Source organism: Eleginops maclovinus, chromosome 14 (genome assembly GCF_036324505.1).
Source record: "Eleginops maclovinus isolate JMC-PN-2008 ecotype Puerto Natales chromosome 14, JC_Emac_rtc_rv5, whole genome shotgun sequence".
Lineage (NCBI taxonomy): Eukaryota > Metazoa > Chordata > Actinopteri > Perciformes > Eleginopidae > Eleginops > Eleginops maclovinus.
In genome coordinates this window covers 14,184,461-14,203,871 of record NC_086362.1, presented here as the reverse complement: position 1 = coordinate 14,203,871, position 19,411 = coordinate 14,184,461, and the positions used below count along the sequence as shown (strand labels likewise).

General features: G+C 41.3%; 1 protein-coding gene across 3 annotated transcripts in view; it reads left to right on the top strand.

Moving 5' to 3' along the window:
• pde5ab (phosphodiesterase 5A, cGMP-specific, b) overlaps nucleotides 1-19,411 on the top strand; it is a 68,579-nt gene that overhangs the window by 6,175 nt on the left and 42,993 nt on the right. For 2 of the 3 annotated variants that reach the window (XM_063900272.1, XM_063900271.1), the window contains exons 1-3: nucleotides 10,142-10,367; nucleotides 13,965-14,475; nucleotides 16,528-16,701. In XM_063900272.1, coding sequence (XP_063756342.1) covers nucleotides 10,270-10,367; nucleotides 13,965-14,475; nucleotides 16,528-16,701 — 783 coding nt within the window. In that variant the 5' untranslated portion in view covers nucleotides 10,142-10,269. Of the gene's footprint in view, nucleotides 1-10,141; nucleotides 10,368-13,964; nucleotides 14,476-16,527; nucleotides 16,702-19,411 lie in introns of those variants that run through there. The other variant, XM_063900273.1, reaches the window with a different exon arrangement.

The window sequence follows — 19,411 nt, the reverse complement described above, 5'->3', positions numbered from 1 at the left end:
GAGAAACTCAGCTAAACTCTGCCGTGATTAAACGCCATATTATGTTCCAAACCACATCCAGCATTATTTCTGAAACTCTCCTCAATGTTCACCACTAGAACAGAGACATTATAAGTATTATATATACAACAACTCTAAGTCCCTCCTGCAGACATCCTGCTGAACACACACACACACATACACACACACACACACACACACACACACACACACACACACACACACACACACACACACACACACACACACACACACACACACACACACACACACACACACACACAAACACAGAGGTGCTGCAGAGAGGATTCAGGTCACGACTGTATATGGGGGACGATACGTTGGGACGTGTCACGTGGGCGGGACATTAACAGGAGTTCAATGCCAGCCCACATTTACGATATGACGTCATATCGGCAGTAAATCTTGATCAGCTCGTTTGTACCTCCGCTTTTAGAGATGTGGGTAAGGAAGAAAAGAGAGAGGGTTGTATTGTCTGACACTTTGTGAGTCTCCTTACACACCGGGTACACATATTTGCACTGCCTGGCCAAACAAAAGGTCACACACTCTAATATTCATTGGACCTCCTTTATCTTTGATTACAGCACACATTCGCTGTGGCATCGTTTCCACAACCTTCTGCAATGTCACAACATTTATTTCTGTCTTGCTTAATTTTTAGCCAAGATCTTGTTTTGATGACTGGAGATTCAGACCACTGCGCAAAGTCTTCTCCAACACATCCCAAAGATTCTCACTCGGGTTCAGGTCTGGACTCTGTGGAAAATGATGTCTCATGCTCCCTGAACCTCTCTTTCACAATTTGAGTCCGATGGATCCTGGCATTGTCATCTTGGAACAATGCCCGTGCCATCAGGGAAGAAAAAATCCATTGATGGAATAACCTGGTCCTTCAGTATATTCAGGTAGTCAGCTGACCTCATTCTTTGGGCACGTTGCTGAACCTAGACCAGACCAACTGCAGCAACCCCAGATCATAGCACTGCCCCCCACAGGCTTGTGAGCTTTTTGGGCCACGCAGCGTATAGTATGTATAAAATACATCAAAAAGTGCTTTTTGCATGATAGGGGACCTTTCATATGAAGTAGTCTAAAGTAGCAAGAGTATTTTAAGTGTGTATATAGGAGCAGGGTGTGTTGCAGAAGAGTGAGTCTGGTGCGTCCGCGGCGGAGGTAGTGCCCGTGCCGGTAGTGGTTCAGACAGCTGGCTTGACGTTTGAGCAGCAAAAAGAGCTTTTGGCCCTGCAGTTTGAGCAGGAGAAGTTGAGGCTTCAGCTGCAGGAGGTAGAGAAGCATTTAGAGGTGGAGAAGGTGCTAGAGATGGAAAAGATTTGACATAGCAGTGAGAAAATAAAGTGGGAGGTGGAACAATCTATATTACGGCTGATTGGAGAGGGCAAGCTTTCTTCGGTAGGGGCTGGTTCTGATAGTTCTGCATCAGGTAGTGGCAACGTTATTTCTAACTTGCGGTTCGTGCCAGGGTTTAATGAGCGTGACCCTGATACTTTTTTCACCCTATTTGAACGCGTAGCTGAGGCAAGAAGGTGGTCAGATTCAGGCAGAGCTATTCTACTTCAGTGTGTACTCACTGGGCGAGCACAGGAGGCCTATTCAGCTTTTTGTGGCGAAGATGCTTTAGGCTATGGTACGGTAAAATCAGCAGTGTTAAAATCAAACAAACTGGTTACTGAAGCATATCGTCAAAAGTTCAGAAGTTGGGTCAAGGGCGATAAACAGACAAATGTGGAGTTTATCCGTGATTTGACTTCTCATTTTCAGCGGTGGTGCGCAGCTGCAAAGGTTGGCAGTTTTGACGGTCTTGTGAACTGATTGTGTTGGAACAGTTTAAAAATGCTATCCCTCAACCTATTGCCACTTATATAAATGAGCGGAAACCTTCCACCGCACTTAGAGCAGCCGAATAAGCGAATGATTTTATGCTGACGCATAAGGGTAGTGTTTTGGATGTGCGCTCGGGAGGGGGTTGGAAAACTGCAGGTGACAGCTCGGTTAACTCCCGCTGTACCGGACAGTTTGCCGAGTACACTCCCCCTCGCACAGGGCAAGGATAACGTGGATGCTCTCTCTCGTGCCCCGGTGGGGTAGTAAGTCTCCTGGTTCTGGTCCACTAGGGGGCTGTCAGATTTATACTTACGTTGATGTTTTGTACTTTTTCATGTGGGCTTTTTGGGGATTCCTTTGGGGCCCCCGTCTTAAGGGGGGGGTGTGATGCCCCTGTGGGTTTCTCTGGAGAGAGTGTGGCTGTGGTGTGTCTAACCTTGATTGCAGTAACTCAGGGCACCTGGGCCCGGTGCCCTGTAGCTGTGCTGTTCTCTGCTCCTTCCCGCAGGCCCCCGGTGTTGGGTTTAGTATGCGGTTACTTTAGTTGTTCTAATTTGTACATCTCAACACCCTCACACATACACGTCCATGCAACCCTCACCCTGCATTTAAACTACTGATACCAATGACTTCCACACCTCATCCTGTACTCATTTGTGCATTTCTTTAACTTGGTTAATTTGACTTACTTAAATAAACATCTGTTGTTACCATTGATATGGTGTGTCTCCCCTTTGTTGTGGCCTTTTGAGCCAGGTCATAACAAATACCCTGCTATATTCTACCAAATAAATCCCGGACGAGCCCCCATGTGTTATGATCTGGCTCAAAAGGTGTGTGTGTGTGTGTGTGTGTGTGTGTGTGTGTGTGTGTGTGTGTGTGTGTGTGTGTGTGTGTGTGTGTGTGTGTGTGTGTGTGTGTGTGTGTGTGTGTTTGCTTGCGTGTGAGTTGGAGGGAGAAAGTATGTGCGTGTGATGCCCCAGGGCTGTGCTCAGATGGTGTTTGGTTACTAACCTGTACACACACACACACACACACACACACACACACACACACACACACACACACACACACACACACACACACACACACACACACACACACACACACACACACACACACACACTTTTAATGAGTGTGTTTCCACTCAACACCATTTCTTCCCCGTGGTGTTTCCACAGGGTGAGTTTTTTCCATTTACATGCACACTGGAACACACTCAGGTAAACAAACACCTGGATAAGGAAAGGTAGTAGGAAAAGTTACAGGTAGAAAACTTTTAATTTTTTTTTAACAATCATCGGTGACCTCATTATATTATAAGAAATGTTTATGTGTCCTCATATTGAATTATGAAACCCTGAAGTGCTTTTTCAGAAACATTAACATGTGTTGGTGCTTTCTCTGCTGATACCTCATTGTGATGTGCCACAGCGGCTTAGCTATCCCCCATAAGCTATAAGCCCAATCATCACTGCCCTGCATGAGTTACCTTTTCTTTGGTGTCTCAGGTTTGGTCGGAGTCTGGTAAGTACGAAGATGAATCAGCATTTATTTTAGTTCAGTGTCAAAACGTTGTTTTTTTTTACTCTTTGGCCAACATGGGCAAGAAATCCATGAATTACAGAAGGTGGATGAATTACTGGGAGTTTAGTCCTGCCATTCGTGGTCCCCAGAGGACTAAGTCTTTGATGATATCCTGATTTTTCCTCCATTTTTTCAATAAGGATGACCTTTCTGTTTTTGAGTCAAATATCTTGACTTAACCTATTAGATACGATGGTTCAGACATTCATGCTCCCTTCAGAATTAATTGTATTATCTTTGGTATTTCCCTTTTTTATGTTTTATGTAGTTCATTGTCATTTGTAAAATACTTTCGTTTATGACCAAATAACTGGAAAACACAGTGCGTACCCATCAGCCTCAGTATTTCATGCTCATAGGCAAACAGTAGCCTTCTAATCAATCAATCCAATCCAAATACTGTGTTGATCCCGGATCACTTGCAAAGTGATATATGCAGTGGAGGAAATAAGTATTTGATCCCCTGCCAATTATGGTAGATTTATTTTCACAGTGGGAGACAAAATATCAACAAAATAAATCAAAAAATGTAGATCAAAAAAAGATATAAATTGATTTGCATTTAATTGGGGGAAATTAGTATTTGATCCCCTTGCAGAACATGCCTTAGTTCTCATCGTTGCCATTTAAAGCTTTCAGGGTGACCCAAACTTTCTTTCCAGTTGGGGCATAGAATTGATTGTTTTTTCATTGCAACATCTGATTTTCCAGAGAAGACGTTGGCAAGGTTTCTTAAACAATGTGCTTGTAAGCAGGCTGCATGTTTTCCTCACACCGTCAGAACTTTCCCTTTGGTTCCTAAAAGTTAAAAAAATGTCACAATGCAAGATAATGCTTGCAGCAAAGGTCTGATGACGAATCAGTACTGTCAGCTCTTTTAGCAACTACTGCTAACTCTACATTGAATTCTGACAATTGTATATACTTAAGAAAGAATTGTAAGACATAATTTTAACAAAGGTTGATCCTGGTAACACATTCCTGTTCTGAGACACATGTCAATCATGCAATATAAACAAGGGCGATAAAGCTAAGATGGCAAGACCCTTCCCATGAAAAACAATTCAAATCTCATCAGTGACACTCATCAAAAATCTAAGAGGCCATGCAATTGGTTAATTACATTTGAGCGGGGGTGCCATCATGCGTCATTTATCTTCTGTGGGGGTGGAGAGGCAATCAATTGTGGCATCACTCAAAAACTCTGTTGATTGAGAGAGAGAAGCAGACACCCAAACCGTGTTCAGACAGAGTTCATGTATAACACTGAGTCACCACGCACTCACGTGTTTGACCAATGTGAGGTTTCAACAGAGGCAAAATAACTGTACCAGAGTGGAGGAATACTCTGTTCCAAATAAAAGTCCTGCAATCATAATGTTACTCGTTGGAAGTACTGGCATCAAAATCTACTTACTTAGATTATAGTCATTATGCAGATTGGCCCATTTCATAATCATAAATATTATATGTTTTAATTATTATTATTGATGTGTTTATCAAGCTGGTAAAGGTGCAGCTAGTTTGAATGGCTTTGTATACTGCAGGGTAGCTGCTGAATTTACTCCAGGTGAACTAAAGTCTGATTTAAGGGCTGATTATATTGTTTATCACAAATATATATATGTATGGTAACTTCATAAATGTAGTGGAGAACGAGTAATATATTATATATAATACGAGTAATATATTTACCTCTGAATTGTTGTAGTGGAGTAGAATTACATAGTATCACTTGATGGAAATACTCAAGTAAAGTACAAGTAGCTAAAAATTGTACTTAAGTACAGTACTTGAGTAAATGTACGTAGTTTCTTAACACAACTGGGTTTGAAGGGCAGATAAAATGCTGTGTGTTTAGTTAACATCTCCAAAATCCAATGTCAAATCCAACAGAAACGGCAGGAGATATCACCAGATCCGTAACCTCCAGACTGATGCTGCCAAAAAAAAACATGTGATACCAGATGAGTATACTTTGGAACAAAATATGTAAGCGATCAACAAAAACCTGGCTCATAAATCATTCCGGATAGTCCAGAACTTTTCTTATCCAGTGACCTATCCAACCCATAACCATTCCACCTCAGGACCGTATGGTCTATCACCAACATAAACCATTGTAGTCACTAAATTGGTGCAAATTATACTTCAAACACACAATGAAGACTTAAAGAGAGATTATGTCAGTTTTTCCCAGAAACTGTCACTTTAATATGCTATCAAATGCAATCCAGCGATTTCTCTGAAAACATACTTCCATTTGAGGTGGAAGAGTGGCCCCCTGTCGCCCTTGCTCTTCCCTGTTAGATTTATTCCTGCTGTCCTGTTCTGTGCTGACACAGTGCAGAGCCACGTCTGTGTTTCCTCAAACATTTGCTGGATGGAGGGAAGCCATTAAACATAGCTCTGCTCACAAACAGCCCTGTTTTCAGGATCCACATTGAGGCTCAAAAGACGACTTTTATCTCTTTAACAATATCTTTGGGGCGTAATGGCTCAGGCAGGGCCGACCTATACTATTGTGCTGCAGAATACACAGACTTTAAGGTCTTGGCTGCAGCTACGATCTGAAAAATGCAAGAAAGACACGTGTGTTAACTGCAAGTGTTGTCAGAATGAAGCAAGGTCCAATATTCATATCCGCGCGCTATGAGCTGATGTGTGATCAGAGCCTCCAGGTATGACTGCTGGCTCGCTCAGGTTTTTCTTTACTTTGCTCATGTCCCAGCCTTGTTTACTGAGCGGCTCCAGACGGGAAAGCCTAAGGGCAAAGTCCACTGACACAAGAATGAGGAGAAATAAGTCCACTGCATGTATACAAACCTGTTTCTTTCCTGTGGGCATTTCTGTTTAAGCACATTGTTGTGTTGCATAATGCATGTGTGTATGTGGATTTGATACAGTTTGTGATCAATAATGGTCATTTGTCTAATTGTGTGTTTTCCGATTGCATGCAAATGGTGTGTATTTGTACGGAACTTACTTCTACAGTACTTTGTGGATTTAAATAATATGTTTATGAATTTAATGTCTCAATTTGCCGTGCAGGGCTATGTAAAATTAGATATGACAACACAGCTAATATGACAGCGTCCACCTCTCAATAGATGGATATGCCGCTGTTGCCACACTAACACGCATCAAGACTGGAGTTGTTTTCTTTCATACACACATGCTGCAAATGGTTGTTAGAGAAAGCCATTCAATTATTACAGTGTGCTCTGACCACAAGGGAGGGACAATGGGAAGTGGAGGGGTATGTGTTGGGGGTATGAGGCTTGACATTTTACAAGAGCATGCTTTCATATGTTGTAATCTGCTTTTGTTTTAATTGTAACTATGACAGTAGCTACTGTTGTACTGACACAGCTCTTATCCTTTGTGGTCATTGTTTACACCTAGGTGGAGAGGCATGTTCAGTTACAGAATGGAAAGCTCATGGGACAGACAAGTTGTGACCAGCTCGGCTCGGAAACACATTAAAATAACCCCCGGGTCAAATAGCCTGAGGAATTTCACTTTACTGTGTGCCTGTGTGTACATGGGTGCCTCAGTACAGATACCTGAAAAGTCCTTTATACACCTTTTTATTGATAGACAATGTTTTGCATTGTAATTTCAAATCTATTTCATAATTTAAATATGCAAGATGTAAATCATGTACTATATGACACTTTGTAGAATTTACAGCGCATCATACAGTACATGTGTACATTTATAATTTGTATGTTTTTGGGGTCCAGAAAATAGGAAGGATTCCTCTCAGAGGAGGCAGATGTTGTGTGTACAAAGTAGACCAACATACTGTAGTACAGTTTCAGTATTGAAGCAAAGAATTTAAGTTGAACTAAGTGTAAGCTTGTATGGGTCCTACTGTACATTTGCTATGTATTTTAAACTGCAACTCAAAGCAACGGTCTGTTCCTATTTCAAGCATAAAGCTTGGTCAGTCAGTGCCGAAACCTATCATTCTTTAAGGGCAATAGGCTTTGTTTTTGTAGCTAGCCGAGCTATATAAGTGCATGTGAGTCGTGGAGCTAGCTGGCTGCTGCTACCACTATGCTAATACGGTGGCTAGATAACTGCTAATACCGCCATACTGATTGGCATGATACTTATGGGAAAAACAAAAACCACCATCTGGTTCCCGCTCAGGTTCTCTCTGTTAGCTCAGTCAACACGGTCGACACTGCTGTCTCTGTCTCTTGTTAGCCCATGCTAGCAGCTAACTGCCAGCTTAGCCATTGACATTGCTAGTCGCTTGGAGGCAATCCCTTAATCATAGATATTGTCTGAATATTCTAGTGAGCACTTTTAAACACTGGCTATAACATTTTTTTGTCTTATTATTGTATTGTTTCATTGTTTTAAACAATTTGAGGTAACCAATGGCAACTAGTGTATAGCGAGTCTGCAAAACCTACACCAAATAAACGCAATGGCTATCTTGCCGGCTGTGCTGGACATGTCTACTCTTTCTATGTTTGCATACTTTGCATCTGTTTTCCATAAAATATTTCCATATTAAGGGGTGGCCAGAAAAGAACAGTACAAAACGCATGACCAGGAGAGATGGACTTCAGTAAATGATTTCAAACCATCACCATACACAAAGCAAAACATCTCCAAGCAACACAGGCCTATCAAATGTAACAATGACACACACTATAATGACACATTGAAAGGTTAGAGAGCACACAGACAGATAAAACCAAGAGCAAAGAAGATGTGTGTGTTGCGTGTCCCCCTTCTTCCCTTCCACTGCTGTGGGGTGGGGGTGGGGGGGGTGGGGGGTAGGCTTGTAGGGGGTTGGGATGCTGCTGGTGGGTTCCCCCAGGGATGAGCAGCCACCATCTGCTGGTAAGGTAACACCAGGGGTGTGTGTGTGTGTACAGCTGGGGGGACACTGGAGAGCAGACACAAGCCTGAAAGCCATTACACTTCATCAATAAAAATCTGCACTCTTCCAGCTATGATTCACAGAATATTTGAACAGTTAATTACTGCTGGGGTTTATGGTATTTTTTATTTTTGAATGAGCAGTTTCATTATGGTGTATCAGCTAAAAAGGGTCACGATAGACTTATAAAGGAATGATTTGTGGTGGATTTCCTCTCATAAAGGAATGGTTTCAATTACCTCAATCAGCTGTTGAAGGTTAACAAGTTGAATATCTGTGCAGATATTTAAGTAAGAAAAGTCTTCAGAGTCTTTCCCAAAAGTTGTCTCAAAAATCCTGAAAACACATTTCTCATAGTTTATATTTGCTTTGTTTGTTTGAGTGTGAAAAATGAAGCACCTTTCTGAGGAATTGATTTACTGCAGATGTGGATAAAAACTCTCTGAAGGAGCATTGTAGCGTATGAACAGAAAGGAACAAATGAATGAAATAACACATGGGTTAAAATGCCAAGGTAAACAACTCGCTCTTTTTATTCACAATTGAGATTTCTGATACAGAGGATACCTGTACAACCCTTTTTAAGGTTTGCAAAGATACGTCCGTGTAATTTCCTATAATATCACACCAGGTTTCCAGAAATGCTCTAGTTTGTTTCATTAGAAATATTACACTTTGTTAAATTATTGCCTCGGATATTCCCAGAATGCTTCAGTGTAACCAAGTTCTGTAAACATAGTTGGGAAATAATGTTTACAGTATTATATTCCCTTTTAATACCTCCATAGAATATCTTATGGTTTTAATGCATTGTTTTATTAAAATAACCGGATGAACTGTCCATGATACTACTGTTCTGTTTATCTTCCACCCCAATAGATTTTTCTCCTGGGAAATGGAATGTCATGTTACATGGGAACCTCCTCCTAAACCTCTCAGAAATGTTCCCAGAGATTGCTAATGGTTGTTTTATGTGGTCCTTAAGTAGGCTGTTCTTTTAAAAAGGGATGGAAAAAGAGCAACACGACAGGAAATTGATGCTTTATAAAGTTAGATCCTACCCTCTTTACCGCCATAACTTATATTACAATGTCAACAGATGGATGGAGCCCAGTATTCAGTGTAAATGTACAATTACACTGAATACTTTCCATGTTTCTCACATAAAAACAGCTTTCACATGAGCGGTGGCCTAAAACTAAGGCATTTACCAGTCCAGCATTGATACACTATGATGCTGCATTATGGGAAATGTATGTGAAAAAATGAATTTCCAGTTTGACAGACTGAAAGCCAGGATATCTCAGATCCTGATGTCTTGATTCGAACCATTTTTTGCTAACCCTTCTGAGATTACACTAAAGTTATGGAAGTGCACTCATAAGTGGAGTATCCCTTTATAAGATATAAACTACTGACAATTTGTCTCTGTGTTGGAATTCAGCAGACACTGAACACAGACACACAGAATTTGGAGTGGTCTCTTATTTTTTTCCAGAGCTGTATATTAAATAAAAGATTAAACATAAAAGAATAAAGAAAAGTATTGACACCAAATATAAACATTCAAAAGAAACTAAAAACTGTATTTAAATGAATTTACGAGAATAGGTGACACTGCAGCACATTATGTTTTAAAGTGGAGGTGTGCAGATCAGTGTGCACGGTTTATTAGCAGCACTCTTTATGATAAAGGTGAAAGACAGGGGGTGTGCTCTCCCTCTCTCCTCACTCCCTCCTCCCTCACTAGTCGCCTCACTAACTAGGAAGCGCACAGTCCCGCTGTATGACCGGAGCAGCTCACTCTCTCTCTGTGAGCTGCTGTCTCACTGTTATTCGGTACCGGCTCTCCCATGTGTAGATGTAGCCGGTAACCGGAGCACACAGCGGCTCTTTGCGCTCGCCTTTGTGCCATGGAGGACTGCTGCTTCCCGGAAAGCGAAAGGATGGAAGCGTGGCTGGACGACCACCTGGAGTTCACTCACTCCTACTTTATCAGGAAGGCGTCAAGGTAAAGCGGCTGGGGGGCGGGGGACATAAAACCTGCTGTATTTAGTTTCTGTGCGTAATGGTGTAGTTTCTCGTGAACATCTTTGCAGAAAAACAGTCACCATCAGTTTGCCTTTTGTGCACAGCCACATCAGCCAATCAGGAACGGCAAAGATCCGAAATTTTGCCAAGTAGGCTACATGTGTCACATGTATCAAGTCAGAATATGTCTTTACCCTTGATATAATAACTTAGGAAGTAGCAATGCAGTGAGATATAGGCTCCTGTTTCTAGACAATGCATTGTATTGTCACACGTTTTTTTTAGCTGATGGTATTTATAAAAGAGGGATCTTCTTGTTTCAATCCATCTGATTTATTTTAGAAAACACATTTTTAATGGAAAATCTCTCACTAACATCAGAAAACAGAACGTGTGTGGCTTATTTTGTAACACAACATTTCCTGACCCTGGTAAATGTAGTTCAGAATACCAGCAAATTACAGGATCTGATGAGTCTAAATATCCCTCGTAAAACAAGAACTTGTTTTACTTATTGCAAGCGAAACACAGTGTTGCATTATTTTTTTACTTGTTTTGGGAGCAGCATTTTTTCCAGTGAACATTTCCTCTGGTAGTTCCTCTTTAGCTCTGTATTTAACTCTCTATTACAGACAGGAAGGCTCTATAACCTGACCATATCCAGCAGTACATTTCTGGCAGATGCCTTCAGGTACACTCTGATCTGATCCTAGTGTACCTGCAGAGCTCCTGTAATGCTCCCTGGTAAACATGGCCTCTCTCTCCCAGCTCTTTTATTTATTTCATCATCCACTTCACAATCAGTATGAGCTGTGAGAATAGCACATCGCCCTTAAATCATTAACCTTTACGGCTGCGGGTGATTCTGTTTAATTCTCAGTGTGTACTGTCGGTGATAATTATAGCAGCCCTCCTCATGGTGCCTGTGTCTTAATTTAAATCACTTATTTCCTGTTTCAGCCTCCCTATTTAGACCTCAGACAGCGTGGTTTAGAGCAAATGAGACGTTTAATTCCTTACGCAAACAAAGATTCCAAAGCAGTCTTTCTCTGGCAACAGCAGCTGTGTGAGGCATTTTTCTTTCAGCACTCACATGTTGGCATTTGATCTTCCTGGCAGCACTTCATCAGGACACATTAACTCTGTGTTTGTTTGAGTGACACACTCATTCAGACCCATTTATCCACTTTAACCGCCATGGCAACTTCACTTACTTTTCTTTTCATGCTATAACTGCACACACACACACACACACACACACACACACACACACACACACACACACACACACACACACACACACACACACACACACACACACACACACACACACATTACCTTAATCCCATCTCCATCTCAAAATATTTTGCTGTAAAGAGCATTCTAGGAGGACAGGTTTTTTCCTCCGCCGCTCTTCCTGATCGCGTTATAAGAAACACAGAAAAGTGTGTTGTTGTTGTTGACAAGAATTTATTATAGAAGTATTGATTCAGCCACACACCCCCCCTGGATACATTAGGCTGGGCCCTGTGTGTGTGTGTGTGTGTGGGGAGGGGGGGGGGGGGGGAGTTAGGAGGACTCCTGAAGGCTCTGACACTGCGGGCAGCCTCTTTGTGGCTCTTACGCTTTTATTTGCCTGGCTCTGGGCCAAAAATATCACGGTTGATTTCATTGGCCAGTGCATGTTACCTGTCTTCCCTTACGCTCAGGTGAACAGAGCGTGCTGGGAAAGAAGAAAGGGTCACATGGCCCTCAGCATGTTGAGAACTGGAGCCAAACAAGAGAAGAGCCAGCTTTAAAATGTGTGTGCATGAGTGTGTTTGCACACACACACACACACACACACACACACACACACACACACACACACACACACACACACACACACACACACACACACACACACACACACACACACACACACACACACACACACACACACACACACACACACACAGGCATGCTCACATTGGATTTGATCCGCACATGTCCACATTAGAGACCTCTAAATGAAAACAGTTCATCACATGATCTGGATTGTGCTTTATTCACTTATATTGTCGTTGTTCACTTTATTTATGAACATCAATATGGATATATCATCAGAGCCTGCAGTCTCTGGTCCTGCTGATACACAGTTTCCTTTAAGCTGAGTCAGTAAAACTCACTCAGTCATTTGTACAATGTTTGGATGCATATATTCCATAATGAAGGGCAAAGGACAAATATGTTTCTCCACCTGGGAAGGATTAGGTCGATGGATGAGCCGATACCAAGTCTTCCTCTCTAGCAATCAGGGCAATTATTTTAGTTTCATTTTGTCAAGTTTTAATTTTTCAGCAAATACTTTATGTAAGCATTGTCAAAATGTTTCCTAACACTCCTCTATTTGTTTTACTTTGCTAACAACGGCTTTATCTTTGGTCTAAAGCTACATTTGAAGGTTCAATACACTGTCTGTGGCATTCAGAGCATTAATATAGCTGAGCAAAAGCATTTGGAACTCTATGTCCCGCTCTGTCAAGTCAAGTTTATTTATAAAGCACATTTAAAGGAAGCTCAGTTGACCAAAGTGCTATCCAGATTCAAAAAAGACAACCAACAAAAGAATAAAGACATAATTGTACACTGGTAAAAATAGATCAAAAGAAAGAAATGGGTTGTTTATGTGGCGAAATAACGCTTACCTTAGAATGCAAATGTTTTCGTCACGTTTTGTTATTGTTTTTTACCCGAAAGAGGTCATTTTTTTACGTCATCTTGTAATAAGTAAGTGGTAATTCATTTTTCCTAATATTCGCATAATTGTAGTGGATGGAACCAAGCATGCAGTCAGGTTTTGTTTACTTTTGATTTAATTATGTTGGAACTGTAATACCCTTTTGATTTTGGGTCAGAACCATCAACATCAGGTGTGTGAGACTTGAAAAAAGTAGAATTTTGAAAAAGTTTGAAGATGGCGAGCAGACATTAACAAAGATCCCATTACCATGTTGACTCTTTGAAAGGGATTCGACTCTCCATGCACTGCGATCTCCACATGTAGCTTTTCTCTGCCTGTGCCTTTTCTTTGCAAATTGCAGCATAACTGATCTGTTTTGGTACAGAAACAGGTCATGTGAATTTATGGGATTTCAGAAGTAACTATAAACTCTAATAATAGTCTACCTTCTAACCAGTGTTCTATTATTGAAAAAGCGTTTTATAAATGTAACTTGTAGTTTTTCATTTGAAATATTATGTGCATGACCATGTCTCTACATTCTTTGTCTCTATCTTCACTTCTGCTGTAACAATGTAAATTTTCCCTTTCTGGGAAGATTTTGATTCTGATTGTGTATTTAGTCATACCTGTAATGTGTTCCAGGTGTCAGGAATTACAGTGTATGCTCCTCGTTGGTGTAAATAGTCATTAGGAAATGGATGCCAAGTGTTAAATAATATACTGTCAGTCATATCTCATTTCTTAGATTGTACTCTCATTCTAGCACCCTGCAGTGAATCTGTGAGAGGAACATCTGTACAGCTGCAGAACCTTCTGCCGTGGTCTCACGGTGTGTGTTGTGTGTTGCTGCAGGGAGATGGTGAACGCCTGGTTCTCTGAGCGTGTTCACTCCATCCAGCAGTCTTCCTGCAAAGAAAACCCTCCACAGCAGCGGGCCCACCAGTCATCTCTAGACTCAGGCCCCCCCTCTGCCTCCACCATCCTCCCACCTACACTCCAGGAGAACCGCTGCCCGTCCCCCATCCCCAGCCCGGCCCCTGGCACTCCCACCCGCAAGATCTCAGCATCTGAGTTCGACCGTCCGCTCAGACCCATCGTGGTGAAAGACGCCGAGGGCTCTCTGACGTTCCTGAGCGACGCCGACCGGGAGACCGTCCCTCTGCGCGGCCCTGTGATGGGTGAGGGTGGTGTTTGTGCGGGGGCTAATGGTGGTGGGTGCGGCGAGGCAGGAAGTGACCGCTGCGCCAGGCTGCTGGAACTGGTGAAGGACGTGTCGAGCCATCTGGACGTGACAGCACTCTGTCACAAGATATTCCTCCACATCAACGAGCTGATTGCTGCAGACCGCTACTCCCTGTTTCTGGTAGGAACACAAAGGGTTATTCTGACTGCATGACCTCAAGCAGGGGGGTTCTGTTACAAACAGTGTTAACAGCTCATCCCTTAAACAGAAGCCTCAGAGTGCCATAATAATGGGGGGCAGGAAGTGTGTATTTCAAGCTCGTTATTCAACTAAGATTAGTTGGAAAATGGTTTCAACTTTAATTGACTGAATTTATTTGAAAAGTGGCTTTATTAATCCATGAATACTGTGTAATATATGTTTAAGAAGTACAATAAGACAAGCACTAGTTTCAGGTGTCGGCCATATTCCACTAGACTGTTATTTGCTGCAGGCCAATTAAAAATGAGCCAAGGGCCATAGTTTGAACACCCCAGGGGTGCAGATAGTGGGAGGGACGGGAGGGATACGTCCCCCCCTAAAGAAAAAATAAATATATATACAGCCGCGGGAAAAATGAAGAGACCACTTGAGCATTATCATTTTCTCTTGTTTTATTTGTTATATATATATATGTCTTTGAGTTCAATGATTTTTATTTTTCTACTGTATTTTATAAACTACTGACAACAGTTCTCTGTGTTGGAATTCATCATGGAATGGCTGCCACACATGTAGAGATATGGATTTAAGAAAAATGTGGAGTGGTTTTTTCCGGAACTGTATAGGCCTATATATTCATTTGTTAATCCACATACATGTTTATATTGTATTATATTTGATTTTGAAACAGTTCATATTTGAGCTTACGGTTAATGTTACTTATGATTGTAAAACACATAGTGAAACAAATAAATGTCTTGAAAATAATTTCTCTCAGTTTTGTCCCCACAGTTAGAAAAATCTCACCTTGTCCCTGGAACACCCTGATCAGCCAAAGCAGCAGAAGGGAGGCCTCTTTGGTTTCTGGGTGCTGTGAAATATTGTTTAAAAAGTGCTTACACTCCCCAACACGCTCTCATCTCAGCTTTCGCTCAAGCTGCTGATGTGGAAAGCTCCAGTTATTCTAAAAAAGTGTTTTATCACACAGTGTAGGTGTTATCTCGTCATTCAAGTGCCACTCTATCTTGCCAGCTATTGTTTTGCCTTTATGCATATTTGACATGATGTGCAGACTGAAAAAAGCATAGAGGCCTTTGATAAGATCCATGAGAATGCTGGACTGAAATGAGTCCATATTATTCTACGGATTTCTCACTGTGAGCGACTTTACTGTACATTACACATGATTATTTGATCCATTGTAAACAGAGGTTTTGAATTTACTGAATCACAATCTGAATGACTTTATTAGTCCCACAGAAGTATATCCAGGTGGATCGCAATAAGTACAGTAACAGTATTTTTTAAAAAAGGAAAATAAAATAAGAATAGCATGTAGAAGAAGTGTGATAGCAGCCAGATAACAGAAGGGAAAATACAAGTATAGATTGCACAGTTATAACAGATTGTGTTTCAGTAGTCAAATAACCTTACTGAGAGATAGCAGCCTGTAAAAATAATAATTAAAAAGTGGTATATATATAGTATAGTGGTATATATATATATATATATAAATGTATATATATATATATATATATATATATATATATGTATACATTTATATATATATATATATATATATATATATATATATATATATATATATATACATTTATATACAACTCCGGAAAAAAATTAAGAGACCACTCAAATGTTTCTTAAATCTTGTGTCTGTTGAATTCAACACAGAGAGGAATTGTCAGAAGTTAAGAGAATACAATACAATAAAATAAACATTTATTTAACTGAGAAAATGATAATGCTGAAGAGGTATATACTGTATATTGTATTCTTTTACATTTTAAAAGAATACAATATACAGGGGGAAAGGAATTCTTACTGTCACACTTTCATAAGATTTGTTTTTATGAATATTATTATTCTGGAAAATCCATATCATCTTGATATCTCGCCTGAAATGAGTTTCTTTGTTTGCTTTCTGGATGTGTTTGTGGTGTTAGCGCAGTAATATATTTCCTTGTTTTGATGAGTCGTGCAACCATATCCGGTTGTTTCTGTGTTTGGTCCCAGGTGGGCGAGGACAGCTCCAACAGGAAGTTCTTGGTCAGCCGTCTATTCGATGTCGCCGAGGGATCCACGCTCGAGGAGTCCTCCAGCAGCTGTATCCGGCTGGAGTGGAACAAGGGCATTGTGGGACATGTAGCGGCCACTGGACAGCTGCTCAATATAAAGAATGCTTACGAGGTAGGCTTTTCAATCGTTCTCCCTGCATGCAGGGAACCATGTGTGTGCTTTCAGGTGCATCTAGTAGTTTGAGCTGACAGAGCACATCATTGAGGGGGAATAAACAGAGGAGGTTTTCTGGAGGATACATCTTCACTACTACTGTAAAAAAGACTCTCACACACGCATTTACTCATGACACTTTCAGTTATGTGCAGCAGATATAAATCCTTGGTTTGGCTCATTTCTGTGAGCGGGACCAGTGTTCAACACAACAGGCGGCGCAGTATGTGAGTGTATTAGTCAGGCTAATTGTAATGACATGTAACAATTATAAGTACATCTTCCCTATTTAAACATGTGCTAGGCTACAATCCCACTGATCTGAAGCAGAAGTGGTGAAGTCATTGACAAGGTAGTACATTTAGAAAGTCAGTGGAAATGCAGCCCACAAGCAGCCTAGCTAATGGAACACAATGTCTGTGGAGCTGCGAAGATGTGGACCCAATATCGGGCCAGTAGAGGGATATACTGTAAGTAAATATGACATAAACTTTGGGTCTTGGCCTGGACATCTATATCACTCCCCAACCCCGATCAATGATCAAACCAACCTGCCTCAGACTGAAGTGCCTGAACTATTTATTGGAAATGAACAGTTGAAATACATAGTTCTAGCAGATCCAATGAACCACAACCCATTTTTACATTTCTGTTTTTGCATGTTTAACAGGGAGCAATGTTTAATATATGCCAGAATTTAAATTGTTAAACATAAAGAAGAGCCACCAGGTCACAGTATTTGGGTTATGTCAGGGATATCTTTTGGAATTAGCATGCTGATGATCCTGATGTAAACATTATATTCGCCGCTGGTCTGTGAGTGTATTAATCAGGAATAACTGTACAATTATAAGTACACCCTCGCTATTTATACATATGGTAGGATGTATTCCCACTGATCCGAAGCAGCATACGTGAAGCCATTGACAGTATATTTAGAAATTCAGATGCAGCCCACAATCAGCATGTGCGCCATGTTGAAACAGCAGAGCATTACAGGTGAACACTACATGAGCTCCGGGGCCTGGACCTCTGCGGGGAAAAATCTGTGTATTTCATATGAGTACACATTCTGTTTTTGGGTGAGCTTCATATTGGGTTACCTTTAAACACATTTTCAGGCCTCACTTGACAGTTAAGCCCTGACAAAATGACCTGGCAACACCACCTGCCAACACCTGCCGTAACCATAGCAGCAAGACCTTTAATAGGTATGAAAGTTGTGCAAGACTGTGTGTGTGTGTGTGTGTGTGTGTGTGTGTGTGTGTGTGTGTGTGTGTGTGTGTGTGTGTGTGTGTGTGTGTGTGTGTGTGTGTGTGTGTGTGTGTATCAGGTGGTAGTGTGTGAGGGAGGGGGCAAGTAGATCTATGTTTACCACACAATGTGCAATGCTTGTATGATTCCTATTCATATTCAATATTTTGGAAGTGAAGAAAGATCTGCAGGTTTTGCCCAATAGCCACATCCCAAAAACTCTCAATATATGAAAAAAAGATAGTGAACTATTGGGGGGGGGGGGGGGCTCTCTGGGCATACCATCCCACCGGGCCTGCTTATGTGTGATCCAGTTCCAAAACAATATCACTCTCCAACCTCAATCAAAGATCAAACCAACCTGCCGATGACATTGTTCCCGCCAATACTATTTTGTTTAATTTTAAGAGAGAAAAATAGTTCCAGCAGATAAATTCCCCATGAACCCCGACCCATTTCTACACTTCTATTTCGAATGTTTAAAGGCTGCAATGTTTAATATATGCCAGAATTGGAACTGTTAAGCAAACAGACATGAGCTAACATTATCAACAGTGTGAAAAGTGCTGCGGTTCTGTCTAAGACGTAACGAACTGTGCTGCAGGGAGATATATTGAGATTAGCATGCTAACTGACTAGCCTTCGCTGCCTTGTGATACCACTTGCTCTTCAGGATAGTACTGCCAGTCGGTCCTCAGTACAGTGAAAGATTGTCAATATTAGGTCTGTGTCTGTTGTGCCTCACCCTCGCCCACCCCCTCACATTGTTCCCCTTTTCTCAGTCACCCTGCACCCAAGCAAACATTCAAACTATCGAAAGGTAAAGTGAGACGGAGCGATCAGACTCCAATAACTGCCTCCGTAAACACACAGATGGCTCAGCCCCACGGTGAGATCATAGGATGGTTGTGTGAGATTTTCGGCCGTTTGGTTGAATTTTGCTCGTTGAACGCTTCCTGATTGACCTGCTAACTGAGTGACAGGTAGACAGAAGACCATGTTAGAAAAAGTGGAGGGGACACTTTTTTCGGATTCAATAAACCACTACGGAATGAAGCCCCCCGCAAACAACATATATACATACAAACAGTAACTGCTACACTGCTGCAAAGCGGAAGCCACAACTGCTTTATTAATCTCTATTCAATTATTAATCATATCAGATGTGAACAGTCCTCCAGATTCTACATGTTCTCTTTTGCAAATAAACCTTTTCCAAGTGTACAGTTCTTTAAGACGCTATTTCCAGAAGAAGTTTAACAAATGATCCCAATGCAAAGTGATGGCAACAAAACTAACCATTTCCAAAGGTGGTTCGGACATCCCCAGCTTAAATGACACGTATCATATACTGCACTGAATAAACTGAAACGTTGACTTTATATATTTGTTTTGGGGGGGGGGGGGACGGATA